General features: G+C 38.9%; 1 protein-coding gene across 1 annotated transcript; it reads right to left on the bottom strand.

Moving 5' to 3' along the window:
- Positions 1 to 21,503: 21,503 nt before the first annotated feature.
- Positions 21,504 to 25,830, bottom strand: LOC101159599 (protein AMBP). The gene is made up of 10 exons (XM_004074838.3): positions 25,544 to 25,830; positions 24,984 to 25,126; positions 24,321 to 24,397; positions 23,399 to 23,515; positions 23,100 to 23,201; positions 22,898 to 22,953; positions 22,335 to 22,422; positions 22,070 to 22,237; positions 21,824 to 21,997; positions 21,504 to 21,637 (listed from the first exon to the last, which is right to left on the bottom strand). Exons 1-10 carry the CDS (start codon positions 25,664 to 25,666, stop codon positions 21,615 to 21,617), a joined length of 1,071 nt encoding a protein of 356 aa, XP_004074886.1. The 5' UTR covers positions 25,667 to 25,830; the 3' UTR covers positions 21,504 to 21,614.
- Between the last annotated feature and the right edge of the window lie 1,092 nt (positions 25,831 to 26,922).

Below are 26,922 nucleotides of genomic sequence, written 5' to 3'. Positions count from 1 at the left end.
TGCAGTTATTCGGCTCTCCAAGTCATAACATTTATGACGTACAAGAGCCAGCTGCCGGATTGGTCAAACATGAGTGATGTAACTTTTTTTTTTTTTTAAATTAAAAAGAAAAAAATTTTGAAAAGACAAAAAAAAAGAAAAGTCTAAAAGAATAAGTTTTGACTTTTTTGGGGGCCAACTTTTTGGTTTGTGGTCTTGCTTCATTTCAAGCAAGGAGAAAACATGAATTTTTTTAATGAGTGATGCAGATGTTCCATCTTGTCTGATTTTGGATATAAATATATCTAAATATAAATATATATATATAAACATATATATATATTGTTTGTATTCTTTTATTTTTGAACATTTGTAACACTGTGATGATGACGTGATGTCACGTGGAGATGAGTGCTGTATTATTTTTGTACGTTTGTGTACAAGCCAGTAAAGTAATCATTAAACTCAAGTTGTCTGAGTATTCACATGTTTGTTTGTTTTTTTAATTTACCTTCTCTTTTGTCCCCCGTCCTGTTGTATTTTTCATAAAAACTGGTTATAAAGCACACTTTTTTACACACACCCTGTCTGTCTTCCGAGTCGGGCCCAGCCCAGATCCCCATTCTCTCCTTTTGTCATTCATGGCCTCATCCTTTCACTGCCTGCATAAAAGGAGTGCAGTGCATTGTGGGTAGTCTCAGTTTAAAGTGGGGTCCCCTCCCCTGTGTGTGTGTTGTGGGAGAGCTGGTTTTACGTTACCCACACACTCACATGGAGAACTTTTCCAAAAACACTTCTCTGCCGTGTTCAAAATTGCTGTATTTGTGTTGCAGAATTGCAATTACTCTGTGATTTTTTTACATTTGGAATCAGTTGATTTTGCTAAATAGTCAAAAGTGCATCAATTATCTGTCTGCTGATTTGGTTTTGAATTAAAGCATCTTAGCTTACTATTCAGACATTTGAAAAACATGAAAGAAGCTGCTTCTCTGTTCGAGTTGATCCTAAAGTGACAATACTTAATGTTTTGCAACAAAGGGCAAAGGTCATCGTAATTTCAAGTTCACCCTTTTTTTTATTGGTAGTGTCACAGCTGTTTTTTTCCCCTCTATGTTTTATTATTCGGTGAGCACCTGATTTCGGCGGGACGTAAAGCGTGACTCATGTTCACGTGGTTTCACAGATGTGCCGAGGTGCATCCTGTTCAACAGAGCAGCTCTCAACTGCTCGTGGGAAAAGCAGCACACGCGTTGCACTTGCTCACATCAGGCATGTTCGTGTTGCAACATCTGTGTTGACAGTTTGAACTGTGACTGTTTGAGTTGACACAAAAGGATGGGGCGGGGTGCAAGTGGGATGGATGTAACGGTTGTGGTTCAGGAGTTTTTCGCGTGAGAAAAGGTGAAGTGTCTTACCTCTGGTTTTCTCTGACGTGCAGAAAAGATTGTGGGTTTTGGTGAGGAAGAAGAAAAAGCTGTTGAAGACCTGGCTTCCTGAGCTGCGGGCTGAAACTCATGATCAGCACTGATCGGACGCATTCCTTTAAATGTCAGAGAAGTTTTCTCCTTTAAACACAAGCCCTGCTGTATTTTGACACTGTGGAAGCCAGAATGGGTTATCTGACCCCCCTTCCAAACTCCCTCTCAGTCTCTCACTTCTGGAGGATGTTTTGTTGAGCTGGGTTCCCATTGTTCACACTTAGTTGGCTGGCCTCCCAGGGTTGCTGCTGGCTGCTAGGCCCCCTAATAGGTTCTTCGTGTGCATTGGCTTTCCCTGCGCATCTCAGTCAGACGTGGAGCAGCTCCTGCTCTTGAGCCAGACGAGACAATTTGCTGAGGAATTCAAAAAGAAACAGTAATCGAAGGAGCTCAGAGGGTTATTTCAACCCGGAACTCATTGTTTTTTAGTGTTTTTGGTTGTGTTAAATACCCACTCCAATGAAAACAGCGTTTTTAGTGCGTTTTTGTGGCATTTTTCTTATGATGGGGGACATATATAAAGAAAATTAGGCTTAAAACTGTATTTCTGAGTATTTCTGTATTCAGATAGTTGAAAATCAGAAGCAGGGGGAGAATGGCGCTTGAAAAAGCTTGTATCAGTAATGCAGAAGATACAATCGGCGGGTCACAAACTCCCTGATGCATCCATGTGCAGACAAATGGATCCATGTACCCTTTTTTATTTTCCCAGTTTGAGCTGGCATCTGTCTTTAAACTGTATGGCTGGATACTGTTTGCCATTTTTGTTGCACCGATTATGTTACTTTGGTGTTGATGAATTTTTGCATCAACAGGCGACAAGGGGTGGAATGCATTCCTAACTAGTCATGAATGTTGATGTGAGGGGCTGCAAGCTAGCAGAAGAGGATGTAAACATATGGATTATGGGAAATATGGTGAATTTACTCTGTGGCCATGATCCAACTCAGAGTTGAATTTCTAATGAAGTCGCGCCACTCTTTAGAAACAATGTCCTAGAAAAAAAACACAGTTTTTTTTATTTTGGCTAAAACCGACAATTTTAACTAAAAGACCACCGGAGACGCTATTACAATAGATGTAAAGATGATTGGAGTGGGACTTTAAACAAAATAAAATTGACAAATGAGCATTTTTAGGGTTTTCATATACAAAAGCTGCACTTGTGTGAATGTTTTCCATCTCTATTCAAAAAGTTACTGATGAGATGCTTTTAAAATAATACCCTGCATGTTAATTTCCTATTGGAAAGGAGATGAAAGAGAGAAGACAACAGCCTCTAACAACGTGCAGGGTGTAAATAAATACATGTTTTTACGTTGGTTTGTTTTTGCTTTTGGAACTGATTATCAATGCTGACTGAACCAGTTTTCAAATGATTTTGATGTAAATTTAGTTTTTAGCACTTTTCGTCCCCAAATTATTTTTGCTGAACAGTTGTCATGGAGTTATGCATCACTTGTGACTTAACTGCTGCTGGAATAAAATGCTAAACTTTGAACTATAAACCCAGAATTTCAAAGTAAAACTGGAGGGATTAAAAGAATTTTGTGTAAAGAGAGCACGCTGACGTTACTATCTACGTTATATCTATTTTTTCCGTCTTTACAGGATAAAAGTTAATGCTTTTTGCAGCAGACAAAGCCATCTCTCATCTCACAAATTTTGTCCTTCAACTTGATCTCCTTCTGTCTTTCTCTGGTTTGTCTGCACGTCTTTCGGATGCAACAGCCCAGAGTGTTGACAAGATGATGAAACTTTCATTTAGCCAGGCAAGGTTTTTGTATCTCTTTCACAGGACTGGCCTGACCAATGTAGGATCATCAATCAAGCTAACAAGCATGTTTTTTGGTGCACGTTTTGTCAGTGGAGCTTAATCATGTCGTTTCCACCACCCACCTGCTTTTAACTCAATTAGGCGTCTAATGAGGCAGAGTAAGAGAGTGCGTGGGTTGCAGGTCTGTAAACAAGTTTATGAAAACTAATTGACTGTGACATAGCGAAGCGGCAGCGCATGCATGCATTTCCTGGTCACAGCTGTTTGGCAAAATGTGCAGGGGTATTTATTTATATATAAAAAATAATCAGATATTATTAAGACCAAGGGCAAGACTCATTTTTTTCACCAAAGATTTCTTATAAAGTTTAGTTTTTTTGTGTGCTGAGATTACCTCTAAGAGTCTCACTTGTATAATGCTTTTCGTACACAGAGGTAACTCAAACTGATATGCAGAAAGCTTTTGAAGCATAAAAAAACATCCACAACATCAAAAATGCAACTATCAAAGTGCAGCATGTACACTTTGCAGCAAATGCGCTGGAAAGATGACAGTTAAAGTTTGAAATGAAATTTGAATAAAGGTAATGACACATTTGAAATAATCAAAAGCTGTTTTCACGGGTGCAGCTAAAAGCAGCTTCAACATATTTGGTTCTGACTCCAGCTTTTGATAACTTCTTGTACACAGTAGACTGTTAGCCTAACTCCCAGGAGTTGAAGACCTAATTCATCTTTTTAAAGTCTTATCAATAATGAATCTTACAGGTTGGTTTAGTTGTGTCCATGTTCATCCACTGGATGGAGATTTTCTGTCTTCCTTCTTGAATTTAAATGATGAAAAGGAAGCATGAAGTGTTTCACTCCCCATGCCTCAAAGGTGTTCTAAAAACTGCAATAAAGCAGGACAAAATAAATATTAAAATCTGCTGCTGCCAATCAAAAAGTTATGCTAATGTTTCAGCTCCTATAAAAGAAAAACAACTGATTAAAAAACAAATCTCGCTGCACAAAGTTGTTAAACCCATTCTTGGGTTTCTGTCATGATAAGAAACCCAAGAATGGGTTTATTTTTGGTATAAAAGTTACAACATGGGAGTCAATGAGGAATTGCTTTCTTCCCACACCTGCCTTCAGTGGTCTTTGGTGGAACTGCAACTATTTTGTTTGCTTAAATTTAAAAAAAAATCGCTTGGTTGTGGTCTTTATGACTGCTCTAAAACTCACGTCTGAATCTATGTCTTTGCATTTTCAGATGATTACATGAGAGTTATGATCATCGATAAAAACAACGCAATTCTCCCTACAAGATAAGACGTGACCTAACTGTTAGACCGTGCCTGATCTTATCCTGTTTTTTAACCAATTAAGAGGATTCAGTGGTCCACGATAACAAGAGCTGCACTCCAATAAAGCTGCATAAATAGAAGTTTGAATCTTTATTGACAAGGATTTTGTTCAGTGCTTTATTAAGTGATGTCTCAATGCTGCAGTGTTTTCTAAAGCTGGACTAAAATCTGTGAGTGTTTAAAGAATTCTTAGTTGTTTCACTCTGTCAGGCCAGATAAGAATACTATAAAAGGCTATAGTTTTTCTTTTTTAAATAATCAAAAACAGCAGAGTGAAGTATCTGGGGAATGAGGTCTTGAAACCTAAACAAGTAGGACTACTTGTACCTTGATATACTGATTTGACTTCTAAAAGCAGCACATTGTTAAAATAAGCAGCAGAAGTCAACCAGAAATCAACCACAGAGGTAAATATTATATGTTTTACCCACTATATAGGACTGAGTATTTTGCTTTTCATCTGGTTAGGGTTGGGGTGTATCTTAGTTGTCATTCAAATGAGATTGGGTTCGTGCCTTGGAAGCACAACCAGTCACTGAAATTAATGAGAATGACTGTTGCACAAAAAAACCCAAACTTATGTAACATGTGAGTTCACTAAAAATGGAAAAGCTCGAAATGTTTACAGTTTTCATGAAAGATGGTGCAGCCTATTTATTTTTCAGTCCTACAGCTTTGTTTGAACAGAGTGTTTAATTCTAACTGTTTCAAAAAACTCTGACACCACCCATTGGATATTGCAATGTAGAGAGGAATCCTGACATAGGAAGGACCTGCATATAGTTAAATTGCACTTTATTACCATCTCAGAAGGCCTAAGGTGTTTACAGTCACAGTCTTTACTTTTTTAGTAATTGTGGCAGTCTGCTTGTGTAACTCCTGTTATACTATGTATTTTTAAGACAGTAGCTATTCAACAAGGCTTTTCAAGGGTTATGAAATTTAATTATCAAGCAACATACACTATTGTAACCCTGGGAGCAGTGGATTTGTGAGTTTTTTGCTGCCACCTTAAGTTTTCTCTCTGCTGAGCTCCCAGGCCTTTTTACACAATATGTGAACATTACAATCCAGCTACTAATTAAAAAATACACCCCCCTAAGATGCAAATGCACACGTTATATCTGTGATAAAATGAAATGCCAGAATTTGAATGAACACACACACTCCTTTTCTCACACAAACGTATGACCCTAAAGCCAGTTTTGGGGTGTGAAATCTGAATTTTTGAAACATGTGAGTCAAAGGGAAACTGTTGCTTCCAGTGGTCTTTGGAGGAACTACAGGCTGTGGTGCTTTCTCCCTTGATTTGACATCAGAGCTATGGCCACATGTCAGTGTTTTAAACTTCTGTTTAGTTTAACCCTTGTGCTATCTTAGATGACCCCACCCTTACATTGACGTATTCTCCCTACCATGACAAAGGTGGATAAAGGTGGAAAGATTTCATGTAATCCATGGACACCAGTGAAGATCACAAATCATTGAAGAAAAAGGGTTCAGCCACCGTAGGGTCTAGTGGTTCTAGATGACCCCACTCCCAATGTTAAAGTGCCTAGGATAGCGCAAGGGTTACTTTGAAGTTTGTAACGGAAAAAAAATAGTTTAATGACGATAAAACTGGAAATAAATTTGATCATGACTAGTTAGGAATGCATTCCATCGCCTGTTAATGCAAATATTCATTAAACCCCCTCTTCTCTAAACGAATCCTCATGTAGCATCCACTTAAAGACATTTATTTTCACAGCTGGAAATAAAATCAGGCATCAGAGGGTTAAAAGATAGATTGAAATAAATATCCTACAATTTTAAAAGAACAGCACTGAATATAACGTCTGCTTCACAGAAAGGACAAAAGGGCTATTTGACAAAAAGTGTTTGATGGAAGCGAAGTATGAAAGAGTGGAAGTCCTCCCACTTCATACTGTTTTAACACAAAACCATCTTTCTAAGCTTTAGCCTGGGAGAGAAAAGAGTCCAAATAAAGTTGGACTTTTATCTGAAAATGTTTTGTCCCAGACACAGAGACTCCCAATGCGTGGGTTGTGGTAAAACAACCAGTGTGGATGCAAGTTTATTAAGAATCGCTGTAACAAACTGAACACAAGTAGAAAAAATAGAGAGGGAAATAAAAGATAAGCAGAAAAGTTTGTGTCTGTTTATATATATTTTTTTATATTCCTTTCTTCCCCTCAAAACAATACTGTAACACAACTAAAGATAGTAAAGAAAGAGAAGGATTTTAAATTCTCTGTCTCATTTGCACTTTAATGTATTTTGTAAATGTATTTTTCATTTTTAAATAAGCTTTGTTTTATATTATGTTAATTGCTTTAATCGATGAATTGATTTATATTCCATTTGATGGCAGGAGAAAATGACCAAGGCATCATTCCGGTTCAATGCATAAAAACACTGAATTTTGCAAAGACGTGACCATAGCGTGGTGAATGTTTAAATAATACTCAGTTTGGATTATTTTGATGTAAAAAAAAACATCAGTGGGCTGAATTTTCTGAAACTTTTTGGATCCATTAATTCTTGTTTACTTATTTGTTTGGACACATATTTAATTTAAACTAAATTACCTTGCAAGAAACACAAGGAATCTGGAAAACTTCACCTGCAGTGTTCAGTACCCAGGTATTACTGTATCACTGAGTCCCACTGGTGACATTTTTGATTAACCCTTGTGCTATCTTAGATGACCCAACCCTTACTTTGACGTGTTATTCGTACCATGACAAAGGTGGATAAAGGTGGAAAGATTTCATGTAATCCATGGACACCAGTGAAGATCACAAATCATTGAAGAAAAAAGGTTCAGCGCACTGTCTAGAGGGTCTAGATGACCCAACTCCCAATGTTAAAATGCCTAGGATAGCACAAGGGATACAGATGTCCTGGTGCGATTTTAGGTCAGTGAATCAGATCATTCAGAATGAACCAATATCGACTATAAATCATATTGGCAACTACAAATCATGATATGAATCGAATCGTTGCAAAAATGAGTTGTTACACCCCTAATTTACATGAATTTGAGATTTTTAAGATAGCTAGCATCCTGAGGCTAATCAGTCTCTTACTTTTCCTTCTAAAAGTTAATTGTCCTTTCAATTATGTTCAATTAGTTTATGTGGATGCAAGCCCGTGTCAGTTTGAAATCTGGTCAGCCACTATTATGGAGGGACTCTTGTTTTTTATTGAGCAGCCGATAGCAGCCATAACAATCCCTTCTCATGGCTCTGATACAGTTTTGCTCCAAAATTGATCAAATATTTATTTTCCTTCCCCTACTTTCACAGATGACTTCAGAAATAACTCCTCAAGTGCAGTTTAACCTGCCGAGTGTGGGATGCTGGCCAGTGACACTGAGCTTTAAATCCTGCTGATACTGCACTTTCTCCACCAAAACAAAAACACGTCTACAGCTAAACTGTGACCAGCGAAGGACCCCCCTCCCTCCCTAAACTCTGTCTGTGAGTAAGAGGGGAACCAAAAGAGAGAGACAGGTGGTCGGGCTGGTCTTTTCCTTGCCCTCCGCTCCCTTTTGAACTCTTCTTTCATTCTTCCAGTTCATTCGGTGCTTCTTTCCATAGCTCCAGTGACAAGGCGCTCCATTCACTCTCTTATTCCCCACCCCAACCCCCCACCCCCCGCATCTCCCTCACACACCCCGATTCCATCCCCTCCCTCCTGGCTCCTTTGTCTCGCTTGCGGGGGCCTGCCTTGGCCGCTATTCACCAGCCAGACGCACTGCCATTGACTGGACCCCCCCAGCTCCAGCCCCCCCCCCAACATCCCTCCCTCTGCAAAAACCCTCACACACATATGCACACAGCAACCTGGCCATTCTCCACCCTGTATCAGGCAGCTGCTATGCTAATGGGAGGAAGGGATGAGGACAGACAGAGCAGCCAGCCTATAGTCAAAGGACAGAGGGAGGGAGAGCAGGGAGATTGACCCCGCTCCTCCATCTCCATAGCCATGGCAGAGCAGCAGCAGACCTCCAGTTACACAAAGAAAGCCCCCACCCCTCACACACACACCTCCTTCTCACCCCTCTCCCCCTCCCTCTAACCCCTCTGTTCCCATCTTTCTCATTCAAATCCATTTTATACCCCAGTGGTAAAGGGAGCTGTAAGTGCAGTATGTAAAGTAACCTTACTCCTGCCCCGCAGGCGTAACCATTCAGAGCTCAGCTCACGCACGCACACAGATGCTCTCGTGTGTGTGTTTGTCCATTCCCTTGCTTTGTTCATAGCTACAGGCCATACCTCCACACACACATGCACACCCCTTAGTGCTAATGCACACACACAACCAACACCTGTCTTTGAGTCTGTCTGCCGCTCCTTGGAAGGAGCAGAGAGACACATAAGAGGCATCGTTCCAGGACATACGCAGACACCACTAAGGAATTTAGTTTAAAAAAAAGCACAAGTTTTCAAGTCATTAAATTGAGAGTATTTCAGTCCAAACGTCCCAAAATAACCACGCAGGATTGTCATTAACTACATAACTTCATATGTTTGAAATCAGACTTAATTGCCTTTTTGGCTAAGTCAAATTTTGGAAAACAACACTTTACTTTCAAACAGGTAAATAAAAAATACAAATTGATAATATTATTAAACACGATTGGAAGTATCGGTTTTCCTTTCTAATCAAAGGGTCTTTGTACTGAGCAAGCCTTTGAGTACGTGAGTGCAGATATTCACACCTGTTAGAGGTGGACAGTTCCAGGAACAATTTTAAAAGTAAACTTGCTAAATTAACTTTATTTGTTTGTGTAAAAATAAATTATTATTATTATTATTTACCAAGGCTGTGTCCCACCAAGGTGGGGTAGCCTAGACAAGGCACACAATTTTAGCTCCCTCTGTCTCTTCCCCAAACCCTCCTCCTTCAGTGCGTGAGTGCGTGTGTGCGTATGTGCGTGCGACTGGTCTGAGTCGAGCACGTAAATAAATGATTACCGTAATTTCCGGACTACGAGCCGCTACTTTTTTCCTGCGCTTACAGCCTTGCGGCTTATTCAGTGACGCGGCTAATTGAAGGATTTAATAGGCGGCCGCCATGTACGTACTTTCGAAGTCAGTGAATAGTTTGTATTCTCTATCTAACACCAAGCACGAGGCATTTTTCTTCAACACACCTCTTAACAGCCAAACAGCATGGTCTTGACTTCAGGTCTTAGACACTTCAGTCATGGTTCAACAAAACGAAACACGCATGCCCGGCCGCATCCCAGAATCCTTTGGGGCCATTAGCACGTGATCGCCGCTACATTATGATGAAGCTTTCAAGTTAAAAGCAATCGTTAAAAGCAGCGTAAAAAAGTCCACCGTCACCAACGGGTTTGGAAAAGCCGGTTTGCTGCGTGACGGAGAGAACAGCGCATGGAGTGAATTTACACTCCATTTACGGTTTCTAAGGAAACCGTAAAAGCGGAATTTTGCTTTGAAAAACTCACAGCCTCCGTGTGAGCTGGAGACATCTTCTCCTGCTGATTGAGCTGCGGGGCCGATGGCAGTCTGATGGCTCCCACACGTAACAACGCACCCGCCCCTCATACACAAAACGTACAGTATTAAGTCCGATTGCTCTGCACAGACACGATTTGCTCCATCCACCGGCGCAACGGGGACGAAGTGCTGCTTTTTGAAGCTGCCCTGGCCAGAGGTGTCGGAGTAGATAGGAAGGGGAGACACGGAGCGCGCGGGGCGGGAGCGGAGCGCAGAGGCGTCCGCGGAGTGCAGAGGCTTCTGAATTCTGACGCACGCGCCGCGCTTTTCAGTCGCCGCTGCTTTATTTTACCGGTGTGTTTTCTAACCAGTCCTGTTACTCCCATAACACTGCTGCGACACAAGCGGAAGGAGAGCTGTTCCTTTTCACCCCTCCATGCACTGCTGATACTTGCTAATTCTTAAACACGTACAACAGAATGGCGAGCCGGGCGTTGGCCCCGCCTTTAGCCCCTAAGACTCATGGGAAATGTGGAATCGCGGATGTAAATTTCCTCATCATAACTGAGGGATGTAATGTTGATTATATGGTTACTGTTTGTAATTTTATGTTAGATACCTAGATTGTCAATAAGTAAAAAAAAAATGAAATAAAAACACCATAACTGAGGAACTTGTGAACAGAATAGAGCTCCATGCTGTTTGTCAGATGTCGATACACTTAAATACGTGACCCAGAGGCAAAATTGGCACCACCCACAATGTGCTAATAAATTGCACTCACTCTGGGATGCTGGGCGTGATCTGTCAGGATGACAATATCGCCTAACACATGCGCGGCTTGTACTCTGACGCGGCTTGTGTATGAATAAAAGCAGTCAAACACGTGAATATGGGTGGGTGCAGCTTGACGGTACTTACTCAAAGGAGGAAAAACTATCACTGAATGAGTAAAACAGCCTTTTTCACTCTCGCCACTATGTATTTATGTATATATATATATATATATATTTATATGTATATATATATATATATATATATATATATATATATTTATATGTATATATATATATACATGTATATGTATGTACGTATATATATATATATATATATATATATATATATATATATATATATATATATATATATATATATATATATATATATATATATATGTATGTACATATATGTATATATATATATATATATATATATATATATATATATATATATATATATATATATATATATATATATATATGTATGTACATATATGTATATATATATATATATGTATATATATATGTGTGTATATATATGTGTGTGTGTGTATTTTTTCAAATTTTTAAACTTGGGTTTTTTAGGAGAAAACAGACGGTTAAACTGATCTGTTGACCTTGTGGTCACACTGCTGAGGGTTGTGTTTTGTGCATTGGCATGTCAGTGGCAGCAGTTTTTTCTCTGTGTACGTCTCTCATGGTGCGGTTTGGTCTTTTGGGGTGGGGTGGGGTGGGGGGTGGGGGGTGCTGGGCACTTCTCCTCTCTCTGTCTGTCCCTCATGGTCTGTTATTTGCCCCTGTGCGGTGTGACCCTGTGCCCCATCAGGGCAGCACGTCCTATTTGACATCTGCCTGTTTGCAGGAGGAGGGATGGGGGAAGGGGGGTTGATGGTGGTGGTGGTGGTGGGGGGGTGCCCATATGGAGCTTCGACCCCACACCCCCTATGAAGCATTTCCCCATCCGTCACACAAACGCACATGTGTGCACACATCTCCTGCTCCTCTCCTGATGCCTGAAATCTTTGTTTCAGAATGAAGGAACACTTCTGGGAAAAAATGTGCCCGGAGCTGCAGAAAACATGTCACAGAGTCATTGCTTGCCGTCTTCATAAATGAAAAAGTGAAATGGAAATATTGTGCTCCCTCCAGTTGTCACCAATCCCAACTGGAAACAATTCACAATAACCCTTAAATGTCTTTGGGAGGGTTCATCTGCATTATTCCATTGAAGACGTCTTTAAAAAACTCGTGCACCTGAAATTAATACTTACATTTAACCCACTGGAGATTTTTTTTTTTGGGTCAAATAAAGTTAATTCATAAAACATCTCATCAGAACAAAATCTTTGACGTACAACCTTCAATTTTTCCTCTTATTCTTTTAAAAAAAACAAAAAAGCATCTCCGAATTCACACAATGAGTTTTTAGGCCAGAAATCTAGAACCAAATATTTTTCTGTCAACAGAACCCTTTTATTTTTTTAGCTATTAGTTATCTTCAGTCAGTTGATAATAGGGGTGTAGCATTTCATTTTCAACGATCCGATTCACTGACCTAGAATTGATCCAGGATTTCTTTAGCCAAAAATTCCACCAGTGTGACTCAGAGATGAAGATCTGGGTCCTGAACAGTGCCGGTGAAGTTCTACAGATTCCTCGTATTTCTTGCAAGATAATCAAGTGTACAGTTAACCCTTGTGCTATCCTAGGCACTTTACCATTGGGAGTTGGGTCATCTAGACCCACTAGACAGTGCCCTGAATCTTTTTTCTTCAATGATTTGTGATCTTCACTGGTGTCCATGGATAACATGAAATCTTTCCACCTTTATCCACCTTTGTCATGGTAGGAATAACACGTCAATGTAAGGGTGGGGTCATCTAAGATAGCACAAGGGTTAAATATGTGTAAAAACAAACAAGTAGGAAAAGAATAACTGTAAAATCCATTGATATTTTGCTTTCATAAAGTTCAGCCCACCGTTGTTTTTCCACGTCAAAACAACACAAAAGGAACATTATTGGAACATGCTGCCACACACTGTATGATCACACGTTTTTGCTAAATTCAAAGTGTCTTCACACATTGGACTGGAATGATGGTTTGATCATGTTTTGTTGACATCACATGTGTATTGTCCGCTGTAATGGCACTTGGTCATTTTTCTTTTATAGTAAAATAAACTTACCGTGTCTCAATCCAAATGGTATTTTCAAACATGGATTATTACCAATTTATTTCATTTTGAAACAATTTTTTTGGCATGGGTTAATTAGAATAACAACTTGCCTCAGATAGATCTGGTTCATCAATTAATTGTCAAGTCAATTAACTGTTAAACCCTTACTTGATAAGGTCACTGGTAACTTTTTCCTCTTAAGGGGTTTTCAGACCCTTAATATCAAACCGTTTTTAATTAGTACATGATCCTAATTAGATATCAGCAAGATCAGAGTAAAACAAGAGGAAACGAACCAAAAGCTTTTCAGTGCACACAATGTAAATAAATTAAAATGAATAAATAAACTTTTTTGGTTAGCTTGAGAGCAAAAATTCAAATGTGAAGCAGCAGGTAGATTTTGTTCCAACAGCTCTCCTTTTTAAAAACTGAATAATTTTGTCATGAAAATGGAAGGTGGTCCATCAAAACCTTTGTGTCGTTTTCTGTTTTTGTTGACAGTGCCTTTTATGATCCTATATGTATGGATTAACCTCCAGCACAATGATTCAGTGTCATCCATACACAATGAGCGGCCTGAGCGTATGGCTGGATCTGGGCTAACGAGCTGAGAGGAGTTTTAATGCTTCAGTTCTGTGCCGATGCTACTCTCTCCAGCTTTACTTTCACCACAGATCCTCCGGCTTTATGTGACAGCCTGTTTGCGGTTACAGCACTAGTTAAGGGGCTTACAGTGAATTAGGTTGTTAACACAGATGTTGCAGAGAAAAATAGGCTTAAACAGTTTAAGAGATTAATTTCTATATTCAATCGCTGAATCTCTTCCCATCCTACATTCGAATGTGCAGATGTGGAGGATTTTTTTTTTAAACACACATCTTATCAAATGCAAGGTTTCCATGGTCCATCATGTAAAATGAAAATAAAACCAAGAAAATATATAAAGATGTGTTTTAAAGACATGTCCAACAAAAGTAAACATAAAGGTGTTTTAGACACTTTCCAACTAGAGAATCTGCCTCAGAAATGTAAAGAAGTGTAACATGACAAGAGTTTGTGCAAAATAGTAGAACAACTTAATGACAGAGCTAGACACTTCAGTGACTGAGAACAACAATAAATAAGAGATAAATGAAAGCCTGCCACAGCATGACTTTATGGCATTTGAAATACGGCTCCAGATTAACATTTACACTGACAATCAACGTGCAAGAGCAGGTATTACATTACATTTCAGGTGTCTATGCTCAGCTATGAGAGGTTTCCCAGAGCTGTACATTCTGTACTCTGGCTGCAGTCCAGCCTCAAAGTGCCTGCAGATGATGTGACCTCATGAGAAGAACAGACAACAACAAACCAGGTTTCTTCTGGCAAAAACAAAATAAATTCTCTGACAGTTTAATCGTAAAAGGCATTTAGGATTACAGATATGTTATGCATTTCTAAGTCATCGTAATAGGTCCCACACATGCCCCCTCTGTGATTTTAGACCAATCTTCTGATGAAACCACCTCCAGGTCCTTTAGGCCGAGAAGATCCTTTTCAAACTGTGTGCAGTCTGCAGGGATTCAGGGATTGTGGGATATACTCCAGTCCGTTTTCTCTAAAATTACAAGCCCAATCTCATAACCATTACTTTGTCTCTGCAGGTAAAATCATAGTGACAGATGAAGATTCCATGTATCTGAAGGTCAAGTTGAGTGAGAGTTTCATTGTTCTTTGACTAGGTTGACTTCTGAGTTAAGAGTCAACTTCCTTAATTTTCCGGCTTTCAACGAACTTTATTGAGATTTATTGACCTTTGATGGTAAACCAACCAATAAAGACAGCTTTAATCTCAGATGAAAATCATGTTTTTGTTGTTTTTAAAATGTTATTGTGGCATTTTTCTCACGATGGGGGGCATATATAAAGAAAATTAATCTTAAAATTTAGTTTCTGAGTATTTCTTTACTCAAATCGTTGTGAATCAGACCACAAGCTCCCTGCTCCGCTTCATTCTGATGCATCTTATCCCTTGTGCTATTTGGGTGACCCCACCCTTACATTGACGTGTTATTCCTACCATGACAAAGGTGGATAAAGGTGGAAAGTTTTCATGTAATCCATGGACACCAGTGAAGATCCCAAATCATTGAAGAAAAATGGTTCAGCGCACTGTCCAGTGGTTCTAGATGACCCAACTCCCAATGTTAACGTGCCTAGGATAGCACATGGGGTTACTGTAGACGACTAGATCTATGTACGTCTTCATTTTTCTCGTCTGAGCTGGCATCTGGCTAAAAAACGTATGGCCTCTTTTCCAACTTTTTGTCTCCTCTGAGTCGAGGCGGTGAAGATGTTAGCCAATCTGAGGTAAATTCAGGTAATCTCCTTCCTGTACACAAGACATTTGACTCCACAGCTCACCAAATGGGTTGTGTCACTTTGGGTGCGCTATTGTTAAAAAATTTAATGTAAGCATTCATTTTACTTGGGCAAAGAGAAAAAATCTACCGTTCACATTTAAAAAAATGAAAGCGTTCAGAATGTTGTTTAACTTAACTCCATGTTTGTGTACGTGCACAGTAATACCCAGAGGGACATGAGGATGCATACACAATGCATGTATGTGTGTATATGTGTGAATCCACGTATGTGTACATGTGTATCAGGGAGTAATTATACAGAATAAAGGCCTGCTTGTACAGAGAGTAACTGTGGGTTTTGAAGTGAGATGGGAGATGATTTTCTGTTTGGCTGAACAGACTGAATGGTTCTATTCAACTAGCCCCCTTACTGCCCATTGTCCTCCCACCACCAACCTTCCACATACACACATGCACACACACACTGAAGTGGAGGTCTAAAGGAAAAGTTTGATTAAAAGTTGAGGGATAAATGAGTTAAACCTTTTCTCATTGGGTGAAGTTTTGTCATATTTCCTGATGCCAAACAGATGTAAAGACTCCAAGGAGCCTGAAGCCAATTCAAAGACACAATTATTGCGCAGGTACCAGGTCATATCAGCAAAGAAACCAACTCAGAGTCCATGATTTGACATTTAAAATTGGTGGCACTTTAATTTTGATTGCTGGAAAAGTAATTTTAGACTTTCTTTGGCAAATTTTGACACCATTTGACCTCCATTATTATGGCAAAAATCTGGGTTTTAGTTAGATTGCTTTTGCAGCAGTAAACCGTGTCCCCAACGAAGAAAAAAAAATCCAACTCGATAGTCTGTTTGCAAACACTGCCTGGTCACACAATCGTTTGACCAGGCGGTGGAGGAACTCACACCCGTCAGGGGTTAATAATCGTCTGTCACTGCTTTGGAAGCCATTAGGACATTGATCCCACTGTGTCTTTTATGCCACCTGGGGAAAAGAATGTGCCGGGCCTTCTGTTGTGTCTGCATGTCTGGGAGGGTGTTGAATGGTCATGTAGCCCCTGTGAGTGTGTGTCACAGAGAGGTCAGTCACAGCAGAGTGTCACACTGTGCGGGGAGGCCTACAGTGGAGAGCCAAATGCTCCTGAGGTCAATTGGTCAAGGCTTGTTTTATCCCGAAATGACCAGAACTCCAAAACATGTGTTTCCTGTTCGTGAGCAAATATACAAACTGACATTATCTGGCACAAATTTGGTAATTCCATCATAATTCAAGAGGGGAAACAACTTTGAATGCCATTTATTTCATAGGTTGTGTGAAACTACAGATCAGAGTCCTACATTTCGGTCATTCAACTTCATCTTCGCCCAGTTTCTCAACATCTTGCATTCGCTGGGCTTTGAAAGTGTTTGGCACAAAGCTGTAATACCAGTTTCAAAAGACACACACACACACCCTGCTAAAGAGGAAGCATGGGTGGCACACTCCAATGCTCCAGCACTCCTCGCTCATCAGAGTGAGGAGTGCTGGAGATGTGTGGTTGAACACGCCAGACATTTCATCATGAACATTGAGACAAATTCAAAAAGTGGAATGGCTAATAATATTTATGCTTTGATCTTTAAACACCCACAAAAAGAGGAAAGACACTTTTGCATTGATCACCTCCTCCTGTTAAGTTAGACAACTGAGTCTTCAAAGACTTGACCTTCAGTACGTGCTGGTTTTTAAGAAGGGTCACTTCTTTTGTGCATTGGGGTTTGGGAATCACAGCTGATTGATGGTAGAAAAGAGGTGAGAAAAGAGAAACAGGTGTATACAGTAGATGCACATGGATGGGTTACAGGTGGCAACTGGTAATAACTTGAATTTTTTACTTTTTAACAGGGAAAAGTTTCCGATCCAGGCTCAGGGGTCTAGAACATGGCATGAAATGTTTCTGCAAAGCGTTTTTTACATTTCATATTAGGAATGAATATTAAATACTGCACATTTGTTTTGGAAATCATGTTCAAATGCATTTGACCCTTTTTATGTATTATTTTAATTGTTTGATATCTTTTGTGAAGTGCCACGCAACACAGAATCTGGTTGGTTTCATTAATACAGAGAGGTTCCTGATTCCTTTTTGGGTTGTTTAAATGTTATTTAACAGAACACTTTGATTTTTTACGTTAGTCTTGTTTCAACTAAATCACTAATTTGACCTGGAGATGATAAGAATAAAATAAATTCATTCATTAAATTAAGTGAATAGAAGAGCTGAAAAAAACAATAATATGGTGAAACTGAGCTGTCAGGCATCATTGATGTTAACTAATATTACCGTTTAGAACACTGGTAGAACTATGTAACCCTTGTGCTATCCTAGGCACTTTAACATTGGGTGTTGGGTCATCTAGACCCACAAGACAGTGTGTTGAACCTTTTTTCTTCAATGATTTGTGAACCTCACTGGTGTCCATGGATTACATGAAATCTTTCCACCTTTATCCACCTTTGTCATGGTAGGAATAACATGTCAATGTAAGGGTGGGGTCATCTAAGATAGCACAAGGGCTTAAATTAATCATTTATTAAAAATGCAATAAAAGTGGTTTATTATTGAGTTTTTTTTCTCCTGAAGCATCATATTGTGTCCTCTGTAAGTTTCCACTTACACAACTTCATTTTTATGGTTTTGTTGTTTTTAAAACTTTTCCCTGGAGAAGAAGGAGCGTGCACGCTTCTAAACATGAAAAGTTTGGTATAATGTGTCAAAGGCAAAAATAGCATTTTCACACATCCTTTATTAGATGATTTTCACCTTGTCTCCTAAATGTCATTTTTTCCTGGTTATGAGAGGAGATTGCATTGTTCTGCTTGTGCACTGGAGGCCAAAATGCATTTGCTCCTGAGAGTGTGCACGGCTGTTTGAGCTTTTCACAAGGAGACCTGTTGCAGGTGTTGGTCATGACAGCTGCAACAGACGTTAAGAGACTTTTTAAAAAAAATAGTTTTTTTACTGTAGGCGGAAAACAGAGGACGTCTGTTTATGGACGTTTCATGTTTATGATAGAAAACACACAAAAACAGTCTGGACTATCTGTGAGAAATGACTGTCCATCTTCACCAGCTTCTTTTCCTCCCTTCAACCCCCTTTCTCCTCCTGTTACTGTAAATGTGTCCTGCATAAGTGCAAGCATGAGGATCTGAGTGTGTTTTCCAGTTCATGCTTGTGAAGAATGTAACTTCTAAGGCGTTCCCTCAAATTCAGATAAGATCTGGTCTACGGGCCATATGTTCACAGCGTGTCTGCTCCCATCTGTGAGCAACCTTCATCCAGGGAGGTCTGTGGCTTCATCTGGAGAAGTCACAGAAAGATTCGAAGAATTTCCTTCCATTATTCTCTGACTTTAAAAAGGAAACCCAAAGAAACAAAAACTTGAGTTAATTAAAAGTATAAATTAGTCAGTGTAAAAGTATCAAATTTTCTGATCTGTTTATTTGCTCCCTTCATGAAGAGTGCCACATTTCATTATCATTTTCAATACACAACACACAAGTTCATATTTTATTCTTCATATTTTATTTCCATTCATATCAAATCTTACAGGAAATAAAGAAAAACGAGACAATCCTAGATGGCCGTTACTGCCTGCACACGGCACTAACATGTTCCTCAGGTTTATTCTTTACAAACATTTTCTGTAAAAAAAAAAAAGAGTTTCTTTGAACACACTTTCTGAAATGTCTTTTGGTAATTCCAAACTCTTACCCCTCAAAAAGATAAACAGGTTCGATTTGAAGCAGTGCAAGAAACATTAAAATTCAAATCATTTCTCCTGTGATTTTCCTCTTCTGAAGTAAAAACAAATACGTTTTGCACCTCTCTATTCTTAACTGTAACCCTTGTGCTGTCTTAGATGACCCTTAACTGTAAGCACACCAAATAAAGTTTGCTTTTCCACTAAATCTTCAGACTTTTAATGTTGTTTACCTATGAAAAGTCTGCCAATTTCAAATTTAACGTTGTACTCACTGGTAATGTGGTGTTAACAGCAAGCAGTGAAGAAATTGTCATAGGAGCCTTTCATGTCCACTCCTCCTTCAAAGTAACTACTTTGAAGGAAAATTGCTTTTGTTTTTGGCATTTCTTCAACATTCTGTATTCTACCATCATAAGAGGCTGTCTTGTCTTTTTCTAAAATGCAGTAAATAGGTTTTGGAACTGTTATCCTGCACAGGATAGCTGAAGGAGCTCCATGCGATGGCAGCAGTGCCACTCAGCTCAGCTGCCCATAAAATGAATTAAACAAGCCAGTAAACAACCTCTAAGACAGAAAGGTGCAGCTGTTGTGTGAAACCAGCAGAGCGGCTGTGGGAATGTTCCTGTCTTATTTGTGTATTTCTCTGGGTGCCTTTTGGAAACATTTCTGCACAAATGATCAAGGTTATCACTTCCTCTCAGCACATGGGAACCTCTGTCCTTCTCTCTCAGAAAACAAGCCAAACTGTCAGAATGAATCACGATCAGTGTCAGAGTAGCCCAAAACAAAGTCCACTACTCTAATTAGCTCTGTGTTCACTTTGTGCCTGCTTGATTGCCAATTATGCAGGCTGCACCAGGTGATCTGCAAGTACGGAAGGTCACCGCTGTGATGTCACTTCCCTTTCCTCTCCGGATATTCCCAGCATTCTACTGCCAGCAGCCGGGAACTCTGGGAAGCAAGAGCAGGAAGCCTGGCTCCTCGCATGAGAGTGGGTACAACGTGGTGAGGCTGTGATTTTACAGCACATATGACTCAACATTTGTGACTGATGTGGAAATATATGAAAATACTGGGATGCTGGTATGTGCTTTCAAGGCTCCTTCAATGAAGCAACATCGCCACCTTCTGGATTTTGGGTGGCAGTAAATCTGAGGTGAGATAATAAGCCAGAAATCTTTGTACTTTGTGAGTTACACAATTTGAATGGTACACAATGCACACTTATGCAGTGCTTTTCTACCTTCATTAGGATGCAAAGCAATGTGGGGTTTGCCCAAGGACACTTCAACACATGGGCAAGCAGGCTGGAATTAAACTTCTGACCTTCTAAGTTCAACTGCTGTTCCTCTGCGTTACTCCCAAAGAAACGGTTCAGAAACATGTTATCTTTTAAAAAGCTCAACCAGATATGCCTAAACTAGCCTTTGTTATGATTTTTCACTGAGTTTAAAAATATAAAAAATATAAAATGTAAAAGTTTTTCTTTAATCCATTAGAGGGAAATCAGCCTGAGTCCCACATCCTACAAGAATTGGATTAGGTTGCAGACTATACGCAATAATCTGTCTTGTGCTTAATTTTTCATTGTGGTGGAACAAATTTCTTCTCTATGCTTTTGATGAGTGAAGTTTTTTTCAAAATTAGAAAAATATCATTGCAGTTTTTCAAAAACAAAGAATTACAAAGAAAATCCCAAGAGATTCAAGATTGACTTTTATAAGAGATGAAGAAAGACACAAGTTACTGTTGTGTTCAAATGGATCATATTTATTAGTGAAGGCAGTCTAGCAATGGGAAAATAATCTTAGTATAAGAAAATATTTTTTAGTGCCTCAATTTTTCTTTTAATATATTTTTTGGTAAGACAATCTTTCTTATCTCATCGGCAGATTTTAAAGATTTGTATTTTATTTTAAGAAATTCGTTCCTATTTCTTGGGGCGGGGTGGGGGGTGCAGTGTAGTTGCTGCAGCACACAAAGGCCTTGCAACATGAATGTATGTTTATCGAACATCTTTGCATTGATCAGATAGACACCAGCATTAAGTGGAAAAATGTTCGCAATAAATTATTTCTGTAGGTATTCCGTGCACACTATTGGTTCAGTAGAACTCCTAATATGAAGGTCCCACTACTCATCTGACGGTTCAAAAAAAGGACAAGCTAAGCGGTAACCATGATGTGATCATCATGGTTACTGATGCCAGCTGAATTTTCCAAAGGACCACAATGATGCACTACAATAATAAACCAATATGTCATAAACAGTATTGGACACAAGTCCTGCTGTCTTGCAGTCCCATTACTTTAGCAGCTGTGCAACAGACTCCGCCTCTGACCAAAATAATACAACTTTCACTGACACAAAAAAGTTTGGACATTTCTTTATTTGTGATCTTTGGCTCTTATTTAAAGATATGGCGTCGTTCTTTGCAGTTTTTTTCTGTCTCTTTTTTGCATCAGAAGATTAAGCTTCTGCTTAATTTGACGTCAGAAGCTCTTCTGTAAAAGAAAAACAAATGTCAATTTTTTTTTACGTTTTGCAAAGAGAAGATTCATGTTAAAAAAATCAGCTAATGCAACACATTTGGTTTCTAAAGTGCAGTAAAGTTATTTAGTTTTATAAAAACGTGTTAGCATTGGTCATTTTGCATGATTCGGTGTCATCTTAATCTTTTACTGCCTCACCAGCTTTTATCACCCCACAGTATTCATCACACTCCGCCTTGCTGTAGAACTTGTTCCCATTGGCTTGGCAGTAGCCCTGTTTGTAGGGCACGCACAGACCAGAGGTGGAATTAAATGTCCAGATAGGTGGAGACCCCACACAGGGTTTGGCGTCCATGGGGAGGCGGCACACAGCTGGAGCCACAAACCAAAACTTGAATCAGAAAAAAGACCTGCCCACCACATCAAATATATGTTAGTCCTCACCCTCAGGGCGACATCTCTGCAGACACTCTTTTTCAGTTACGAAGTTGTTCTGGTTGCCAAGGCAGCCTCCGTAGTTGAAGATCTCACAGCTCATCTTGGTGGGGTTGTAGAAATAACGCTGAACCATCCCGAAACACGGCCCAGAATCTGGAGCTTTTGCACACGCCTCTGTGAAATGCAGAGTGAAGGGAAACCAAAACAGAGATTTTTTTTATGTATTCTCATCACAAACGTGTATAAATGTGACATGACATTATGTCTGTACCAGTATCATTGAACAGAGAGGTAGCCTCGTCCCCAGAAGCTTCCAAGTCTGCTGGAGACAAAGAGGGCACCACCTGTCTCCTCCACCTCTGCACACATGCAACACATCAAGTCAGTGAGAGTTAGCAGAAAAACTCAGAACAGGGAAGGCCTCCTGGAGAAGAGGCACACATCTTCAACTTGAAAAACTAGTCCAAAGAACTTTCTCTGCTAGAGTCTCTGCAGAGGTCAGTGAGAGATTGGCAACTTGAAAATGAAAGTGTTTTTAAAAGAAAAAAGAGAGATCACATTCATCATTAAACATTTATTTTCAAACTCAACAGGTATAGCTACAGTCCAACCTGAAGTTTGTCATACCCTTTGGAAAGTTTTTCCTTAGTAGTTTTTCTTTCATCTGGGATAATCTTCCAGATTGGAAATTGGACAGGCGTTAGAATAATTTTGGGCCTAACTGTACAAAGTAAAAATTTTTTTATGATTTTATTAATTCCCCTTAGTTGTAACAGAAATGTTTTTTACAGATGTAGAATTAGGTTAAAACCAATTAATCAAAATAGTTTCTACCTGAGGCTTTTGCTGGGATTCTGGCTCTGTGACCGGCTTTCCAGGAACGCATATACCTGCAAACAAAAAATTCAAACATTTCCATCATACTGCGAAATACATTTTTAAACCTAATGCAACTACTTATAATGAATGTTACAAACCCGTTTTTTTTTTTTTTTTTTTATAAATCTGATACAATCTCAGTCAAAACAGTCTTCACCTTTGTCTTCTTTGATGATGATGTTGTCTTCACCCAGTTGCTGCTCTTTGACCAGTGTTTTAAAGTCTTCCAGCACAGTGGGCCTCACAGTCATGGTTCGACCTGAGAGAGAAAAATAATTCTAGCTTTTATACAGTTTTATTCTTTGTTCTTAGTTTGTGTGGAACATGAAGAGGTTAAGAATCAAGAACAGAAATGCGTCTCTAAAATGTGTCAAATCTAACTTTAAAGCTAAATTGTGTTATAAATCCTAACAATGTGCTTTATTTTCCTATTTCTAAAGGGAATAAATAACTTACTGTAAAGCCTGAGTGTAGTTATCCTTTCACCCGTGACCCTAATCTTGATCATAATCATGACAGCGTATTCATCGTAGTTTGTGTGGAGCACATAGGCGTCCACATCAGCTCCCGTCCCTGAAAGAAAAACAGCAAACACAAGAATTGATCTGAGTTTCTGTTCATTTTCTGCAAACACACCAGAAGATAAAGAACAGACTGTGAGAAAATAGCCTTTTTAAAATCAGAGCAGCAAGATGTTGCAGATTTCTATCGTGTTAGGGCATCAGAACCAGACACAAAATACTATGCTACTTCTGCAAGGTATTAAAACATTTTTGCTTTTGTTCTTTTTACATTTTTTTTTAACAAGTTTCAATTTTAACATAAAATGGTTAAACTGATGCTGTAGGGTTAAGTTTTACATTAATATCTTTTGTAAAACCATTTTAAAATACAGCACAGATGGAGGCTGCATGGGGTCCATTTGTTTGTAGAGGGCCATTTTGAAGTCAGTTTCTCAATTTCATGCTGCTTGCCTCACTGGGATCATACTCATGATGTCACCAAATACCACCACCCTATCGGAAAACAGGAAAGTAGGCGGGGTAAACAAGTCTGACAGTTGTCGAAACATACCCAGCAAGGCCATCCAACAGCGAAGTATTCAAATTCAAATGAAGGGGGTTTTAAAAGCTTGACTTTATTAAATTCTATTGTAAAGTTGAACAGCTTAAAACAAATGTATTGTTTTGTTCGAACAACTTCTAGAAGTTTACTGGGTAAATTATCTTGGCTCCAAAGTCTTACTTTTCAAATGGGCTTTAACCCAGAAATCAGACAATATTTTTGCGTTGTATAAAACGGTTCTGAAAAAAATCACACTATGGTTTAAGGTTGTGTACAGGTCAAATGAGACAAAAAGAAAAAAGATGTAGCATACGGTTAACATTGTAGAAAAATCGTCCGTGGGTGCTGGTCATCTTAAGATCTTGAACAACCTCCCTACACGTCCCATATCTGCACAAACACACACATACCATGCACCCTAAGTGAAGAACCAGTCATTTACTGGCAGCTTCCTGTCTTTAGGTCAATGTTTGTAAGTTCCAGGTTTCTGCATATTTGATGCAGATCTCCAGAAATCCAGGGTGTCAGTAAATTATGTGCAGAGGAACAATAAACAACATATACATATTATAAGGCAGTATGTGAACAGGAGTGTTAAATTGAATGAACACTCCAGTGTTTTTTTTAATAATTTAGATCAAAATTTACACCTTTTGACATCAAAAACCATTCAGAAGCCATTTTTACCTTAATAATAAACTGCTTACTAACACTTTAAAGAATACAATGGGTAATGCAAAAATAATGCATTAAAGTGGCTAAAACTTTATTTAATAGTTAATTAATACTTAATTATACATTAACTAACATGAATATAGGGATCCGATTTTTTTTACAGATTTTTCTTGTTCAAATTTATGAGTCCTAAAGGACAAAGTTACATCCCAAGTTGCCTCTCCTACTATAATTTGCTTTAATGTCCCTAGAGAAACACAGGGAATGACTGATGAGCCTTGCTTAGCATTTTCATACAAACCTGAGCACAGTTCGGGTCGTCTTGAGCTTCGTGCCAACAGCACTTTTCTGCACCAGCAGTTTACCTATAGCTGTATTTTGCTTGTACTTTGGGAGGTCAGGACTCGTAGTTGCCAAGGCAACGTCATACCATGTTCCCAAAAACTGTCAGGGAGGGAAACGGGACATAAGTCACAAAGTAGACATACAGCCTAAATAAAGGTTTGCTTTATGATGTCCAAAAAGTGCAAGAAAATGCAAACGAGAAAAAAAATTTTGAGATATTTGTTCGGAAAACGTTTGTCTCACCTGAACTAAACTTTAACTTTTTTTTGAACAGGGAGCAAACTTTGCATTGAAGTTAAAAATGAATTGTTTGCACTAATTATGTAATCATGTTTTTCTTCTTGAAAATGAGTCCTAAAACTAAAGCAAACAGCTATTTTCGCTTAAACATGAACAAGATTACATTATACAGAAAAGACGTTTTTTTAACAGAAGCAGATATCCATATATACCTGGCCAATAGTTAATACGTAATATTTTTAATAATCACAAAATGTAAACAGGACAATCTCTCACCTTCGTCAAAACAAAGTTCTCCTGTGTGGGGTAAAGAGGATCTGGAATAATTGGAAGCCCCTGGAGGGTCTGGCTCCATCCCAGTGCCAGTAGAAAAATTAAAACTGCATTTGTTTCCATCATGTCAGAACTGTCTGACACTGAAATGGACTCGGGGCATGCTTGGTCTGTGGGCCGTGTGTAAATACCCTATAGCTGTGTGTACTCAGTCTCAGAACCAACAAAAAAACAAACACTTCAAGGAGCAAAGTTCCCACTTTGCATCTGTCTCTGCAGCCTAACTTGCCAGAATAAGCAAATGACCACTCAGACATTGGACTACAGAGCTGCAGCAAAACCCACAAATCAATACCTGTCACTAAATGTCTGGACGCTCATTGACATTTAGTTCAGAAGATTTTTTCTCTGAAAACCTTGATGTTCAGACCTTTAAATAATAATTAATTCAACAATAATAATTTATTGTTAATATAATAATTTATGCATCACATTTTACAAATTTGTGGGTTTATGCACAGGCTTAAAATGTTCAACAATTTTAAGGTTTTAATTTCTTTCCCAGTATTTTTTCCCCCAATACTGAAAAATAGTCTGAGACTTTGAACATTAATCTTTTCAGGTGCATGACAAATTTTCTGCAGGTTTGTTAACTGTTATTAAGGTTTTAAAAGAAAAAATTTAAACGGAACCCCAGAAGCTTAAATGGCGTATATTTAATGGTAAATGGCGTATACTTATATAGCGCTTTTCTACCTTCTTCAAGGCCCAAAGCGCTTCACACTCATATTCACACATTAAAATACTTATTTCAAGATTTGCTTATCATAAATAATCCGGATCGTGGTCATCCACGCATGACCTGTCACCCTGTAACAGCAGACAAACAATTATTAATTTAGAATTACTTTAAATTAAAATAAATTAATAAAATAAATAAATAAATAAATTAAGAACTCAAGAATTTAACCTCCCTTACTCTCCTTAAACTACACCTGACCGTCAATATCAGGATTCAAATTCTGTGCAGAAACACATTTACTGTCATTCAAGTGTTCAAAACACAATGAAATGTCCAAGAGTCTTTTCCTGGTTCTGCCTGAATTTTGTGGCAACATCTGCCTTCTTCCTGACCTTTGATGGGGCGCCATCAGTGACCAGACTGACATTACGTGACCAACATCGTTTGGCGCAGTAACTAGAGCGCTTACTATGTCATCAGCTGTTGTTGTGTCCAACAACTCCAGAAACGCCACTGTCACAGTCTCTCTAAGATCTCTAATTAATATGCACGGCTGTATATATCTGTGATGTTGGTGTTTTCATAACTAGCAACAGAAAATGCAATAAATGACTGGATTCCTTCATTTGGCGTCCAAGTC

This window comes from Oryzias latipes, chromosome 12 (assembly GCF_002234675.1).
Source record: "Oryzias latipes chromosome 12, ASM223467v1".
In the NCBI taxonomy this organism is placed as follows: domain Eukaryota; kingdom Metazoa; phylum Chordata; class Actinopteri; order Beloniformes; family Adrianichthyidae; genus Oryzias; species Oryzias latipes.
The sequence above is the reverse complement of the archived record's forward strand: the minus strand, read 5'-3'. Positions and strand labels throughout refer to the sequence as shown.